General features: G+C 30.1%; 3 protein-coding genes across 6 annotated transcripts; 2 read left to right on the top strand and 1 right to left on the bottom strand.

The window, feature by feature from the left end:
• Nucleotides 1-2,653: 2,653 nt before the first annotated feature.
• Nucleotides 2,654-9,031, bottom strand: LOC118448592 (uncharacterized). 2 transcript variants are annotated; one of them, XM_035882053.2, is made up of 16 exons: nt 8,615-9,031; nt 8,297-8,496; nt 8,055-8,208; nt 6,895-7,574; nt 6,653-6,829; nt 6,224-6,588; nt 5,879-6,148; nt 5,438-5,797; nt 5,087-5,333; nt 4,804-5,015; nt 4,591-4,729; nt 4,242-4,495; nt 4,009-4,174; nt 3,752-3,924; nt 3,600-3,651; nt 2,654-2,808 (listed from the first exon to the last, which is right to left on the bottom strand). In XM_035882053.2, the coding sequence occupies exons 1-15, from the start codon at nt 8,784-8,786 to the stop codon at nt 3,633-3,635; spliced, it is 3,588 nt and encodes a 1,195-aa protein (XP_035737946.2). In that variant the 5' UTR covers nt 8,787-9,031; the 3' UTR covers nt 2,654-2,808; nt 3,600-3,632. The 2 variants fall into 2 exon arrangements, with proteins under 2 accessions (XP_035737946.2, XP_035737945.2); XM_035882052.2 differs by lacking the exon at nt 3,600-3,651.
• Nucleotides 9,032-9,072: 41 nt separating this feature from the next.
• LOC118448596 (transmembrane protein 267) lies at nt 9,073-10,603 on the top strand. Its single transcript, XM_035882057.2, has 2 exons — nt 9,073-9,972; nt 10,050-10,603. The coding sequence occupies exons 1-2, from the start codon at nt 9,682-9,684 to the stop codon at nt 10,380-10,382; spliced, it is 624 nt and encodes a 207-aa protein (XP_035737950.1). The 5' UTR covers nt 9,073-9,681; the 3' UTR covers nt 10,383-10,603.
• A 378-nt stretch (nt 10,604-10,981) lies between these two features.
• Nucleotides 10,982-16,138, top strand: LOC118448610 (uncharacterized). Of its 3 annotated transcripts, XM_085660860.1 has the most exons (5): nt 10,986-11,351; nt 11,440-11,656; nt 13,304-13,425; nt 13,959-14,078; nt 14,496-16,138. In XM_085660860.1, exons 2-5 carry the CDS (start codon nt 11,654-11,656, stop codon nt 14,689-14,691), a joined length of 441 nt encoding a protein of 146 aa, XP_085516986.1. In that variant the 5' UTR covers nt 10,986-11,351; nt 11,440-11,653; the 3' UTR covers nt 14,692-16,138. The 3 variants fall into 3 exon arrangements, with proteins under 3 accessions (XP_085516988.1, XP_085516986.1, XP_085516987.1); XM_085660862.1 differs by having other exon boundaries at nt 10,982-11,656; nt 13,959-14,041; nt 14,496-14,635; XM_085660861.1 differs by lacking the exon at nt 13,959-14,078 and having other exon boundaries at nt 11,021-11,656.
• Nucleotides 16,139-17,147: the final 1,009 nt, after the last annotated feature.

Raw genomic sequence — 17,147 nt, forward strand, 5'->3', positions numbered from 1 at the left:
GAGATTTATAATAAATATCTTCTTTTCAGATTTTGTGTTGATAGGTTAAAAACTATACCAAAAATTTCACGTCACTCTATATATTCGTTAGGTTATGATGCTTTTAACATACATTATTATTTAATATATTATTATTCTTCTACACATTACAGAAAACAAATATGAGAATAGGAACCAACCTACATGATTTATAAAATTATTTTAACAATAGAATTGAACGTATATTAGGCACTGCATATATAAAAATATATTGGTTGTCATTGTGTGCAAATGAATAAGAATAATCAAATACATAATGTAGAATTACTTGCATTTATGTTAATATTACGTAAATGGAGGGTTTATTGGTGGTATTAATATTATTTTTAATTTATTATATATAGAAATAAAAATTTAAATCATAACTTATATTTTAACGCAATTGACTTAACATAATTCTTTAAATGTTAGTATAAATTAATATAAATTGATATAAATGATATCATTTATCGAATATTCAAATTGTAGCATACTTTGGTTCTTGTAAATCGAAAAGCACGAGTAAATATATATTTCAGCGATCATAAAGTGATGCTATAGGACATAGTTAATAAAAACATTATCCTTCTTTAAGTTTTGTCGGAATTAACAAAATATTTGTTTTATAGTTATACAATGATCTTCTCATTGGAAGCCCATTCACATTTGCAAGGAAGAACATGTCAACATTGATGTGGAATTAAAAAATAAAAACCTATAATATATATATACTATCATATAATATAAGAGCTTATATACTATAATAATTTGTTCCTAATACAATTGTCTATATATAATGTACTATATAAAGTATACAGAGAGTATAATTCATATCACAAGTAAAAAATAAGCTAATTTTTTTCACAATATATCAGTACCAACTTTAGAAGATTAAATTCTATATGAATAGGTAATCAATATTTATTAATAATAAATTCATGTTTAATTTTTTGACTATATTTATATAGCCGCGTTTGATGACCGTTGCAATCAATTGTTTAGTTAGCACCTTTCTTTTAATTCAATGCAAGATATAAAAATTATCTTTCCTCAAGTTGTTATGAATGATACTTAATTGTAATAACCTACTAGAATTTTTAATTTTATCTATTAGAAAATGAATATATTTTTTGCATTGAATTATATATTTAGTTCTTAGTAGATATTGTTTATAATGTTATGTATTTTATCAACAAAGAGAAAAAAAAATAAAAAAAAAGAAAAATTGGGAAAAGATGTAATTACAATTATTTGTCTTTAGAGGTTATTATTACAGAGAAGATCTATATTTTTCTTCTTATTTTTATCATTGCAATATATTCTCAATAATATGTGTATAATAGATAATAAGAGGAAGAAAAATTTTTGATTTTTATAAAATTGTGCAATAAAAATGTAATTGTAATCAGACTAATTTTTGATTAATTTACAATATTCAAAGGAAGCTAAGTATACAATAATTCTTTTATATTCGCTTTTGGAGTATGACAAAATGTATCTGTCAGGGGATGCAAAATTATTATTAAATTTGTAATAGAGCAATACAGGCACAACAAACATGTAATAGAATTTTCTAAACAACAATAAAAAAACTTTTGGAAGATGTAGTGATATTTGAATGATATTAAATACGCAATGAATAGCTTATATCTAATGCTATAATTTTGTATCTTCAGATCATAACGTTCAACAAACTATATAAAGATGTTCAATCTTTAGGATCAATTTAATGGGTTTACTATTATTTACATAGCTTAGATGGAAAAAAGCATGTAAATTAATTAAATCAATAGTAAACTACAATACTTATTATATTACTGTAAAGCATATAATAATCACATTCATTTTATTAAATAAAAAAATAATTCATTTTATCAAAACAAAATTTTTTTTTTAATTTATTGCATAATTATAGTTCAAGCGACATATGTATTGTATGTGCACTCGTAATTATGTAGCAAAGCCAATTATTGGTTTATTATAAAATTTTCAATTTCTTTTTATGATATATAATTTAACATGAAGTACACCGTTATAGTTATTATATCGATAAATGAATAAATTAAAAAAAATTTGCGTCTGTAATACAATAACATAGAGAGCATTTTGTCATGAAAATTTTTTAGAAACTTCTTTTCAATATATCAAGCATAGAAAAGTATATATATTCATTATATTATAACATTATTACATAAATACTAAAGACTACAAACTATTTAATTATTATAAAATAAATTCGATCATAGATAAACTAATTCTATAAATTAATTTTATAATTATCTTTTAGAGAGATAATAGTGATAAGCACAAAGTTTCAAATACTACATATGTATTGCATAATATTTGTTTAGTCTTTTCCAATGTAAAAGAAAACAAAATTAATCTGCTTACAGTGCTTATACTAATAAAAAGTTTAAATAATTGAATCAAACAAAAGATCTCTCTATATCATATATTGCAGGCTATACAAATTTTTAATATATAAAATGTTTGGCTACAGCTTATTTTTTTTTTCTTTTCTCTTTCTTTTTTCCCCGTTTCTGAAACTGATTACGAGTGCATAAAATTTTTTGCAAAGTAGCTCCTGTTAGTTCAATTATGTACATGAAGGTCTATAAAAATTCATTTTATCTTACTTTCGATATAGTTGCACATTTTAATCCTAGAGACAGTTACTACCTGATTTAGTAAAGAGGAGCTTCATCCGCAGATATAGCTAATTCTTCATCACTCCAGTCTCCACTGCCTAGACCCATTGAACCATGGAAACTTTGTGATCTAGCTACATGGCTAAAAAATAATACATAATAAGTAAATTTATCATTCCTTGAATAAAACAAGAATTGAAGCTTTAATTATTCATACTGCTTAAAACATAAAATTTCTTTTCAATGCCACTGGCAAATGCAAAATAAAGTTTAATACAAAACTGAAAAAAGAAAGAAAATAATTAAAAACTAATAAAAATGTTAATCCAAATAAATTATTAAATATAAGTATTCGTTTTCTTAAATTTAGTTTGTTAAAGAAACAAATTTTTGTCATAAAAGCGAAATATTATAGTTTACATATAAAGAGGAATATCAATCTATTGCTTTATAGATATTTCACTGAAAAATACACACACACACGAGCGCGCGCCAACACACACACACACACACAACCATAAAAGCTCTAACATGACTAAAATTTTGGCAAAGTGAAACGAAATTACAGCGTTGTGCATCCTATTGAGTTTCTTATTGCAATTGATAGACACATAATATTGATGAAGTAAAAGCACTCAATGGATATTATAAATATGTTATGAAAAAAATTAGTGCTTATTAAATTGACCAGGAATCGATAGTGAACAAATAAAATTCTATTAACAGATTCGTCCCAGATAGTTTATACAATGAACACTTCTTGATTCCTGGATGCAACGAATGTAAACAACGAGCAGAATCAGGAAGCAGAGTTATTACTTATTGATTTTTTCGAGAAATTTGTCGTATGTAAAAATAGTCATCAATCCCAGATAATCGTATCTCTTGAAAAAATCTATAAGTCCATTAAATTCAAACAAGTTTTTATCGTACCACTTGCTTGCATCGACGATCTCTATCTTTATATTATCGATCGCTATCAGTCCTACCAACATAGTGAAATGATTACTTATATGATTAATAAGACAATGAAATGAAAGTTTTTATATTTCCTTTTACGACAAAGAAAATATTTCAAACTATACCTTGGTGAGAGATTGGAATTAGTGCATTTCTTTGATAAACTAGCTTTCTTTCGTCCTTCTAGTGCTGCTTTCATAGGATCATAACTTTTACGACGTTTCCAATTTTGCATTTCTACTTCTCTTGCATTTGGTGTAACAGGCTTCTTTGTTTCCTTTGGTTTACCTTTAAGGCCCTAAAATATATGTTTCATTAATATGAACACACACATATAGATACATACTACAAAGGTTTATAAATGTTTGGGAATAAAACTTACAGCACTTGAGATTCTATTAGCTCGCATGCTGAAACGTCCTGAATCAGTTCTATTTATACTAGTGTTATGTTCTAACTTTGCACGTGTTTCCTGTGCAACTTTGGGTTTATTCATACTTGAATTCATTGATTTTGTTGGTTGTGGTTCTAGCCTTCCCCTACGTAAACTACATATAACGTTAATACATATTGATAGAATTTATCTAATGTACAAAAATTATATTATATATTTACCTAAATGCTCTATTATATTTAGTATTAGAAATTGGGGGTTGTGTAACATGTTGTTCATCACTTGTTTCTGTGTCGCTAGGTTGATGCGTTACTTTTGACGTACTTTGATGTAAACTTTGACTGGTATCGTCATCACTTTCATTGTCAGAATCTGCTAACGAGGGATTATATCCTGTCATACGTGCTGACATTGCTGAGACAACATTTTGAGTTGTTTGTAAATATGATGAAGTTTCTAAATCGCTATCACTTTCCTATATGAATTCAAAGAAATGAATTCAAAATATATTGAATTACAAGAATCATAAAATATATTTTTTTCAAAATGCTTGAAAATATATTTCCATACCAATTGCACGTTACACGGAGGAGGTGCTTGATTTTCATCTTGAGAGTAATTTAATTCATTATCAGACCACTCATTTGCTAATGAAAGAGTACCACCAGTTCCATGAAAACTAGCTGAGCGTAACACAGAATTATCATGACTAAAAAAAATTTATGTTAAAATCTATCGATATAAATTTAATTGAAAACATTGATTTTTGCAATAAATACATACTTTCCGGAGCTATCTTCAGTACTGTGATGTTTTTTCGAACCATCAACAAGCTTTTTTCTTCCTTCTGCAGCTGCTTTCATTGGATCATAACTTTTTCTTCTTTTCCAATTTTGAAACTCTACCTCTTTTGATGTAAGCGTTGAATTACTTCTGCCAGAATTTTTAGTTTCTTTGTTAGATTTCTGTGCACTTCTTTGTCCAGTAGAAGCATGCTGCAGATAATAATAATATTTTATATTTTGATGTTTATTTTTAGATTCTATTTCTTAACTTTTAAACTTACATAAGAACTTTTTGGTGCTCTTATGCTTATTCTGCCAGCATCATTCCTGGAGATAGATGGTGTTCTAGATTTGGAGGGTTCTGATGCTTTTAATGCATCTTTATTGAAAGCACTAACACTACTTGTTCTCCCACGTTGATAACTTTGTTGTTTATTTATTGATGTTGTAGTCTTAACATCAGTCTGAGCTTTTCGACGTCTTTCTTCCGGCGTCGTATTTGGTGTTGTATCAGATTCACAATTTAATCTATAAATGTTATAATTATGTTTTATTAAAATATTGATAATGATTTTTTGTTCAATAATGTATATATAAATATGTTTGTAAGAAATTTATTATTTTGCCAATACCTTGCTCTTCTTATGCTAAATGCTCTATTCAATTTAATCCCAGAAGAAATAGGATGTATAGGAGATTTTGATTGTTGTTCTCCAGTTTCACTGCTACTATCGGAAGCAACAAGAAATCTATTCCTAGTAGAAATTCTATCCATATCACTACTATTAAAGCTACTATGTCGAGATAGTAGTATGGCTTGAGATTTTAAATTTCCAATACTAGCATTACTTGATGATCTTTGTATGTTTAATTGCCGTTGCAATTCAAGAAAATTTCGTGGTATCCCAGAACTTATACAAATTTCTTTATTATGAACAGAACCTCCTTCATGATAATTTGTAGCACTATTCGATTTTCTTAACATATATGGACTAAAGATGTACAGCATAGATTAGAACATCTATAGAAATTAAATTCTAATGTATAAAAATATATGTAATAATGATAAATACCTATTTTCAACGCAAGTAAAATATCCTATATTTTTTGCTTGTGGCATAGATTTCGTCAAATGTTTAGCTCTTTCTAACATAGGCGAATTAATAATTTTCATTGATGATGTTTTACGAGATGCAATAGGACTGTTTGTTAATTTTGGTGTAGATGGCCTTAGGCGATTTAAAACAGGACTATTGGTATGTTTGGCATCATCCTTGGTAGAATATTTCATACTATTTTTTCTGGACGTGTTTGATTCTGTAGTATCGGAAGTATAATCTTTTCTGTAATAATATATAAATATTTTTTAATGAGAGGATTACTACATTCACATGTAAGTAATTTATTATTTAAATTACCTATCCAAGGAACTACTTCTCCTTCCCAAATAATGAGATGCTAAAGTTCGGGACGGACTCTTTAATAGTTCTGTACCACCATCTTCAGTCTTTGATTTATCTGAGTTATAATATTTACGAACACTTCTTCGATTATCATTGGTATTAATTCTTCTGAATAAAGATTCAGACAAACTACTACGCCTTGCTAAAGAATTATGTACTGGTGTACGTTGTGAGCTGTGTGGTGGTGTATTATAACTATTGCTTGTGTCCTCGTCAGATTCACCACCCGAGTCAATTAAGCTATGTTGGTTTGATATTAAATCTATTCTTTCCTTTATCCGTAAATATGATTCTGTATCCATATTGTTATCGCTTGGTTCCTGTATAAATTTTAAATGTTTATATTTGAATTAATTTTCTATCTACATTTTTATAAATACATACATGTCGATAACGTGCCATTCTTGGACTTTTAGAATGTATTGGAGATGGTATCTTTGATGGACTTAAAGGAGGAGTACGACCAGTAGGACCACCGATTGCTGGTGGTAAAGAATTATGTTCTGCAACTTGAGTAGCCCACTCCGATATCCATGTGTTATTATCCCGTGAAATACTCATCTATGGAAAAAATTTTCATTAGGATATATTGCAATTTTTTTATATAAGCTTATTTAATTACATACCTTAAAACTATGAACATAAGATTCATTGTTTTCTTCTTCCGTTAAAACACCAACACTGAAAACTTTATCAATATCCATCCTTGCTTTTTCTTCATCCGTATAATCTTTATGAATAGTGTATGTTCCAGCTTCACTTACTGTTCCATCAGAGCCAACATCAATGTTACTCACATTAAATACATCTAAATTTGTATCTTCTTCTATGTTGCTAATATTTAAATCCATAGTACAACTAACACTGCTGGACAAATTGTTATCTTTTGGAATTGGATTTTCAAAATTATAATCGCTTAAAGTATAATTAATATTTGACGTTTTTTGGGAATAGCTATTCATAGATGTCTCAAAATAATTTTCATTATCGTATGTATTGTCACTGGCGATATATTCTATATTCTTTGTATATGATTTTTCATTTGAATCATCATCATAATTACATGCTTCAATATGACTTAAATCATTGATAGTTGCTGATTTTTGAGATGTCCAATATGTTTTCGTGTTTGATTTCGACGCGTAATCAAGTTCCAATGAAAGATTCTGCCTTGATACTTTCGCATCTCCTGTGTGTTCGTCACAAGACCTTGTCATTAACTCTCGTTTATTTGAAGCATCACGTAATTTGAAATCGATATCAGATTTCTTTGAGAGAGAATGCGTTCTATGTATGGATTTTGTACCTTTAATATAATAGAAATATATAAATGTTAATTATATTATATTATATTAATTTACACAAAATTTATATCTTTAGTATGCACAAATATGATTATGATTCCGTTAATATATTTATAGACATGCATTACTCAAGGCATATTGAATGTACTTGTGAAGAATACTAAAAAGCAAGGTAAAGATGATTTCATGATGAGTCATGCTTTACTAATATGGGCTTCAAATACACAGTATACCAATTGAAATTTATAGTATTCTTATATATATAAGTAACAGAAATATACATATATCTATAGAAATGCAATCAATAAAAATAGATCTTTTAGAATTATGATGTAAAATGGTAAAATGTAGGTGTGATAATTTATTTCTGTTTATTCAGATTTTATCTACAAACAGATTTGATGATATCTGAAGCATGCCAATGATGTAATTTATCGAATCGAAATCAAATGATTTAATTTTAATTAAAAGAAAAAAATTACTTAATTGTTTTAATTTTTCTGTCAGTGAATCAGTTTTACGTTTTGTATCATCTTCGCTGCTGAAATAACCTTCAGAATGGGTACTAGGAATTTTCTGCTTTTGTACCAAGTTGGGAGACATTAATGCACTTCCTTTTTTCCCACTTACTTCTACCTAGAAATTAATTACAATAGAACTCAATATACAATCATTGTCATTTATTGGTAATCATCAGAATACAACATAGTGCTAAGTTATTCACCTTAGATGTAGAAAGATTTCGTCTATGTCTTGCATTGTATCTCTCAAACAGATTTTGATATTTGACTTTGTCAATTTCTTTGTTATTACCAAAGTCAATTGTAAATACTAATGGAGGTTGAGGTGTTTGAATATTACTAGTATCTTCTATCTTTTTTTCCGTCGAATCAGTCTTACATTCCTCATCGTAATCTTTATTATCTAAGAAGAAAAAATTTTCTGAATGTTCTTTGTCAATATTTCTCTTATTCGAACTATCAATCAATTCAATTCTTTATCTGTGTTTGTTCACTAAATATGAAATTTGTATAAAACTTACGACTTTCCACGTCAAGTAATTTTTCTTCTACATTTTCAGCTGATATAAAATACGAGGACGATTCTCTACCGGTATTCTCAATATTAGTCTCTTTATTTTCTTCAGTAACTTTTGCGGAATCATCTGTTAAACGTTGAACGTCGTCCCGTTTTGCTGTGCTCTCTACTTCCATTTTCACAGCCGTGAGACATGCCAATTATAAACATCCGTAAATAGAAAGATAGCTTTCCTTGCAATGATATATTTTATCATACCATTACAATCGACTTGGAAAAACACCGCTCCTATAATTATATCTCACCACTTGACGGAACCATCTCGATAGAACGTCATACACGAGAGTGCTGTATACAATATATGATACAGTACTGCAATCATGAAATTTTTCTGACACATCGGCACGACTCTTAGCATTTGGTGGATATCTTCTGCTGGCTTTTACGCATTGGATACGTTCGACCAACGGCTGAAATAAGAATTACTAGAAATCGTTTCGTATTCAAATACATATGTCGCTTCCTCTGTAGTCAGAGTATAACTATGCGCATGCGCATTATCTATTCTACTGCCAACTCTTCGTCACCATAACATGAAGTTTAAAATGACGATCGTGCGATGCTTGTACACATTGGAAATAATGCGTTAAAACGAGAACGTTTAGGATGGACAAAAGTTCACAATGAAACGAACATACCATTTGATTGACAACGGATCAATGTAAAAAATATATATGTGACATTTATTAGAATGACTTTACTTTTTATTTCCCGCAAAAATAAGTGGAAACATACTGCAATTAAAGTTCCTGTAATCAAATGAAATGAAGACCCTCTGTCAATAAGTTTTTTTACTATCTTTCTTACGAAGATCTCTTTTTTTTTTATATTATCATGATTGTCAATTTATTATATAAAAAAATTATAAAATAATTAAAAACCGCTTCTCAACTAATTCGTTGTTGTAATTTTTATATGATAAGTGATTTTTTATGTTATAAATTTTATGATGTCACTTTGTGACAGGTTATAATGGGTTAAACGTTTGTGAATAATTCCATTGTATTTAACATGATAGTACATAGAAAATGGAACTTAATTTTGAAATTAGGACTTACAAGTTTAATAGGTATAAGTTCGTTTATGGGTGACATGTCTTTGAAGTATGTTCAAACTGCAGTGGCACGTGCAATTTTAGATAATTTAACTCATGCCATTGTGGGTGGTTTAACATGGACGTTAATCTTAATTTTATCAAAGAAATCTTTCGTACAAAACTTGCACGATATATTCTTTTCATTTGCCTTATCTTCTTTCATCGACGTAGATCATTTTTTAGCTGCGCGCAGTTGGAAGTTGAGTGTAAGCATTTTTATTGATTTATCTTATTTGTAATATCAAAAATGTATTGATGTTTTAACTCTTGTCATTTCTTTTAGGATGCCACGAACTTAAACAAACGACCATTCCTGCATTGTACCACCATTCCTATTTTGTTATGGCTCATTCTAATTTTGAGTTCGACGACTTTCAACTGTCCATCATTGAATCAATATTCTTGGATTGTGTCTGCAAGTTTTTTAAGTCATCACATTCGCGATGCCACGAGAAGAGGTTTGTGGTTTTGTCCGTTTGGTTCTACACAGCCTATACCATATAATTTGTACATAAGTATAAGTATGGCATTACCTTATATCTTGCATTGGATTATGCAGTTTCATATATTATTACCAAAAGTTAGTGAAAACCTAACAGATGTTAATATTGTATAAGAATAGTATAAATTTGAAATATAATATAATAAGATATTATTTTATAAACTATCAGACAATATAATAAGAATCATTTTATAAACTAATTCGACGAATGTACGTCGAATAAATTTATGAAGACAAATACGTATATAATTCCAATGGCATAAAATAAAAATCAAAAATATTTTATAATACAATTGAAATATCAGACAAATGTAATTCTGTCAAAATTGTAGACGGCATAGATCCTGCTTCATAAATGCAATATTTATAATCTAACAAATCGATCTAATCGCAAATAAACAATGTAGGAAACGTATGGATGACCTCATTGGAATACAATAGTAAACTTACGATGTTTACATACTATTGAGATAAACTTTGCTACAATACTTCAAGAGACGTGTTTGATAACAAGGAAAATTTGAAAACATCATGAAGTTTGCAGTGAAAGTATTCAACTAGAGAAGTCGCGTAGGAAGGAGGAACGCGGGTTTACTATAATAAGTAGTAACAAGTAGAAACATCAGAAGGTGTAAGAAGGAGGAAAGTGTGGACATATAACTCTACACAGGTGCTTTAACGAAAGCTACACACGTACATATATATTGTTCATCGATGAAGTATTTATTATATATATATATGTGTATATATACACACGTGTGTATATATATATATATACACGTATGTGTATGTACATATGACTCCCGTATGTTGCGACAAAGGTACCTACGTAGATACACAGATCGGAGGAGGAGGGTCTTTATCAGCGTCGCTCGTTCGACGGGCGTCGCCGTTAGCGTACTTTATTACGTTATCGTGCGTGCTCCCGCTCAGTTCTCCGCGTTCTTCTTTGAAATTTGTTCGGTCGAAGACACGGCTTCTTTTCTTTCTCAGACCCGGCTTCACCTGTTCCAAGATATCGATCGAACGAAAACGTATTCAACGAATATAACAATAGAAGTTTACGTTCTAACGTTACTCTACGTAGGAAGATTGAGTTTTCATTTTGTTCTTTTTTCTTCCCCTTTTTCTTTTTATTTTTCTTTTTTTCTTTTCATTCACTCGGGAACAGAGAAAGAAAGAGCGAAAAGAATAAGGGAGAAATTCTTGCCTGTTATTAACACGAAAAAATGTCTTGAGGATGGTGCTCGATCATAGAAGATGCGACGTCAACGATGATAACAGCTTGATACTGATATCTTGATTACGATCATCAATTTACACGTTAAGGATACGTCAGCGCATTAACGCACACTCGTATTCTTATCGATCGATTCTCATTTGTAATGGTAAGTTCTGAATGTCGATTGTTTTCTTTATAATCTATTTTATTCTCTCTCTCTCTCTCTCTTTTTTTTCTCTCTCTCTCTATATATATCTTTCTATCTTTCTATCTTTTTTCTCTCTCTCTCTCTCTCTCTCTCTCTTTCACTCTCTCTTTCTTTCTCTTTCAAAAAACATGTTTCGTTATCACGAGGAAAATTATGTGGAGAATTATTTGGGTTACGAAAGATAATCTTATTAATATTCGTTCGTTCATTCGTTCCTTAGTTAATTAGCTAGTTAGTTTTGATATTCTGTCATTATTATTACGACGTTGTTCGAGATGTAATTAGACATGCATTTTCATGCGAGACGGCCCATTCGTGTCCATGCTTAGAATACCTTTCCTTCGCGGAATAATGTTTACGTCGTGAATTATTCGCTTTCCAAGAACTCCTTAACAGCAAACGTAGAATCTCAATGAATCATCTTGCCCTTTGTGAGAAAATCTGCGAAGAGAAATAAAAAAAAAAAGAAAGAAAGAAAGAATTGTAGGACTTTTCTTTTTTTGGTCAATTTTTTGTCAAAAAAGAAATAAATAAAAAATAAGAAAAAAAAAAAGAAATATATAGAAAAAAAAAGAAGAGCAGCTCCGTTCTCTTTGTTTACGTATCATAAAATACGAGAGATAGAAAGAGAGAAGGAGAGTGTGAGAGAGAGAGAGAGAGAGGTAGAGAGAAAGAACGACTCCTTGAAATATATATTTGATAATAATGATCGAGAAAATATTCGTGATTTGAACACCGGAGTTCCACTTTTTCGCGTCTCATGGATGCACTGCACGATTTCCCGCGATTTTTCTATTTTTTTTCTTTTTCAAATCCATCAAAGTACAAGAAAACCGTTTTCGGTTTGATGATTATGACGAGAAAAAAGAAAAAATAAGAAAAGAAAAGAGAAAAGTCGAGGCTGACCGATTCGAATAAATTTTTAATTTGACGTTGATTTTTAATTACCAATGCTAACGCATCACTTCGAAGGAACTTCGTTGTCAAGGTCGAATGGTGCAAGTCCTTTATATATATATATATATATATATATATATATATATATTTATTATATATATATATTCTTATTATATATATATATATATTCTTATTATATATATATATATATATTTATTATATATATATATATATTCTTATTATATATATATATATATATATATATATATATATATATATATATATATTTGTATAAGAACAAGTAGTAAAATGCATACACATATGTACTCATACAAACGAGGGCATACATTGTAAGGTGGCGATTAATGTATATAGTTTATTTTTTTTCTTTTTTTTTTTTTTTGTGAAAGAACGATGAAAGTTAATCCGTACGCGACGCATCCAACGATTCGAAACGTTTCCTTTTCTCCTTCTCGAAATTACCAACGAAGATTTCATAACGTTATGCATGAAATGCTTTCATTCGTCGATGGCACGTAAGTAAGTACGTACGTAGGTTGAAAAATACGCGAGGAATTTTCTTTTCCAAGAATGTCCCGGATCGACTAAACTCTCACCGATTCTATCGAATGATGTCACGATCGATCCAATCTAATCCGATCATATATGTCGATATGTTTTTTTCTTTTTTCATTTTTCTTTTTATAGGACACCCTAGATCTCTATCTATATTTTTACATAGCCTGTGGCGTCGGATTGGGTCTACATCTGCTGACGTTCTGCTTACTTTGCATTTTTTATTGCAAAATCAAACGTCTCGCTAAAGCGGAGTAAGTAGTATATACTTATTTTTATTTCTTTTAGAAAATCTTTCTTCTTCTTCTTCTTCTTCTTTTTCTTCTTCTTATTTCCGGTTGAAATATATTTTTTCTTTTTTTTTTCGCTTTTTTTCTTTCTTTTTTCGAAATAAATTAACTAGAATAAGATAAGGAAGAAAGGGAGGGAGAGAGATAGGAGGGCTAGAAAAATTTTGTGTTACGTTTTGTTTTTCGTTTCTTTGATATTCTCCTCCCCATTAAAACCGCTTGCACTTTTTGTTCGAGCAGTTTCATCGTCCAGTTTCATGTTCTTATCAGGAACGGTGTGATATTTTATAATCCATTGTACGGACCTTTTTTTTTTATGAAACGCGAGATTGAAGTAAAAAATACAAAAAAGAAAACCCGCGTCAGTATGATCAATCAATACGAAGAAATATAGATCTTTTTAATTCAATTAATACCTCCGAAAGATTTTTTAATAAAAGTGCAAGGGGTTAAAGTATTATCTATATCGTTGTCTGACTATAAAAACGTCGTATTAGTGGCATACCCGGAGTTTCATTTTGGCGGAATTATCTACATCTTTACTTGATCTACGACGCGTCCATTCAAGAAGACGAGAAAGGTACGAAGAGAAAGAGAAAGATAGAGAGAGAGTATGTGTACGTATATAAAAATATTTGACGAAAAATATTTGAGATAGGTAATAATGAACGTAGGAGTGACTTAAAAAAGAAAAAAAGAAAAAAAGAGGAAAAAGAAACAAGGAAACAAAAGAAAAAAGAAAGAAAAAATTCTTAGCTATATTTTCGTTTTCGTTTTTCCTTTTTTTTCTTCCTTTTTATTTTTGACTAATCGCTATGGAATTTAACAAATGTCATCGACGGTCATAATCGTTGATAGCGTATCTTTATTATAGCGCTTGCGACACGATTGTTCTTTCTCTCTTATCTAGTCGTTTAAGAAAACGATTGAGATTCCTTCGTATAACTATCGCAATCTACGATCTTTCATTTAGGAAGAAATAATATTGATAAATAATTATTAATAAAAGTGACGATTTATCCACGATTGTCCAGGTCCAACCAGTTAGGCAGACAGACGAATATGATGGCGGATTTCTGTTACACGAATCCGACGATCGTGCCGGGTGAGGAGTTATCTCGTCGTGGATTCTCAATGTATTGTGGGAGCGACAGTTTCAACGAGGATACTAATTCAAAACACAAGGATATCAATTATGGAACGTATCATGAGGCTTTGTCGAAGTTTTGACATTAATCTAGTTTAAAAATTCTCGAGAATAGTACTTAACGAGCGAGAAAATAACTCATTATTAATTTATATTCTCTACATACACGCACGTACGCGTGCGCGCGTACACACACACACACACACACAAACGCACGCATTTATATATATATATATATATATATATACACGCCTCATAGAATCGTTTAGTAAAATATATTTTAAGACTAATTTGTATTTTCTTTTGCAATATTTTCGTTTCTTTTTCTTTTTTTTTCTTTTTTTTCCTCCTTGTAACTTTATCGACTTTTTAAACATTTCCCGCCATGTTATTTATTATCGGCATTGTTGAGATTCGCAACATTGTTCTCAGATGTCGCTGTATGTATCCACCGTTCGACGATATTCGATAAAAATTAAATTGACTGTAAAGCCTTATAACCAACAAGAAATTATAAGAAAAACATTCTTATATTCCAAAGATCGTTTATAGAATAAATTAGAAATTAAGGATTGTAATCTTCTTAATAACCATACGAATTTGCTAGTCTCATTATTAGATAATTCTACTATTAATAATAAATTTAATTACGTTGTTTCGTTCCAAAAATATTCACGTTATTCGCCAAATATTATTTATCGTAAATGCCATTATAGTTTCCATTTTTATATGTATATATATATCTTTTTTTTGATTATAAGATAATTAAGAAAAAGAAAAATACAAAAAAAGGAAAGAAAGAAAGAATGAAAATGTTACGGACACAAGTCAATAAATTAATAAGACTTAAATATTGACTTTTTATACATCCCTTTAACTTCTTGCATCTCATAATTATAACTCTAGCATAATCTGTCGAATGATACTATTTAAAATAAAAAATTCTCTATTATTGATAAATCAATTACAATTTTTCATTGTATAACCTATTTTGTTGAACAGCGTTGAACAACGATATTATCTAAAAAACAAAATAAAAAAGCAAAAGAAAAACAAAAATTCATTACATATCATGAAAATTACAAGAACAAAAAAAAAAGAAAAAAGAAAAAGAAATGGAAAAGAAAAAGAAAAATATTACGAAATGTCAGCTGCTTATTGAATAATTTAAGTACACAAATTAGTCTCTTTTAATAACTATTAATACTATCAATGCTAAAAAGTAAATAATCAAGATCAGTTATAAGAACAATGTCGAAATCCAGAATGAGATACCTTAATAACAGTAGTAGTACCAGTAGTAACAGCAGTAGTAGTGTCCATAGAAGTTTCTGAGAAAAGAAAAAAAGAGAAAAAAGAAAGAAAGAAAAAAAAAGAAAGGAAACGATGACAAGTGGCAGTGGCAAGTAAAGTACTTACCAACGTTGTTCCTGATGGAACTGTCGTAACTTCTCATAGTGGAAGACAACGAGAACGACGACGTAGACAAGGACGAGGATGATGAGGTTGATATTTATTTGTCTCTAAGAAGTTATTTATGTATGCTTATGTACAAATATACATATATATATATATATATGCATACATATATACATACGTATATACATACACACACATACACACACGCATGCACACGCGCGCGCGCGCTCCTGTGTATGGGGATGTGGCATTGCCACAGGGAGTAGGCAATAATACGGGGATAGGCCGTAATTGTTATAAAATCATCGAGCAAACACATCGGACAAGACAGCCTGAGGGTTGTGGGCGGCGTTACGTGCCGTAACCTTGGTTACCAAAGTGAGACTCTCCTAAAGCACCCCCCTACCTTTTGATTGCGCGGAAACCCGTTCTCTGATCTACGTGTATGTACTGAAAGCCTATGTACGTATATGCCTGCCTGCCTGTCCACCCCTTACTTCTCCGCTTCCCTGTTACCCCTGCTATCGCTCTTGCCTCCGCCCCCATATACAAATTTATCGATGTATTAGTTCAACTCCATGTACTTACATATACGAAAGTGTAACCTTCTAGGATTTAAATTGTACCGCGCTTGCGCAATTCCCAACTACCTTGCGCATCCTCGTACACGCGCGATACCCACATCTACCCAGATTTATCCCACCACCCAACATCCTCCACTCTATTTCCTCTATCTACACCCCGTCCTGCAACTCCCCGCCACTATCACACTCTGCTCGTTTTCATTTCTTTTTTCCTCTCCCACATTTTTGTTTTCATTTTTTCCTGTTTTCTTCTCTTTTTTTTTGTTTTCCTTTCGCTTACTTGTCTTGTTATTTTTTCCTTTTTTCTATTTTTTTATGTTCTCTGTTTTGTTTTTAAGCTAACTGTGTATAGTACGAGATTGCGATACATACGGTTGTATGTATGTATGTAGATATGTTGTACGTTTGTATACTCCTTCACAAGACTACTCGTAATCCTCTCTAGCATGTGTGACGACTAGTCTAAGATATATTGTTCCATTGATATAGATTAGTTTATCGATTATTGTTTTTTATAGATGATCGTTTGTATTTCT

This window comes from Vespa mandarinia, chromosome 13 (genome assembly GCF_050613455.1).
Source record: "Vespa mandarinia isolate Hongniang chromosome 13, ASM5061345v1, whole genome shotgun sequence".
NCBI classification, from domain to species: Eukaryota; Metazoa; Arthropoda; class Insecta; order Hymenoptera; family Vespidae; genus Vespa; species Vespa mandarinia.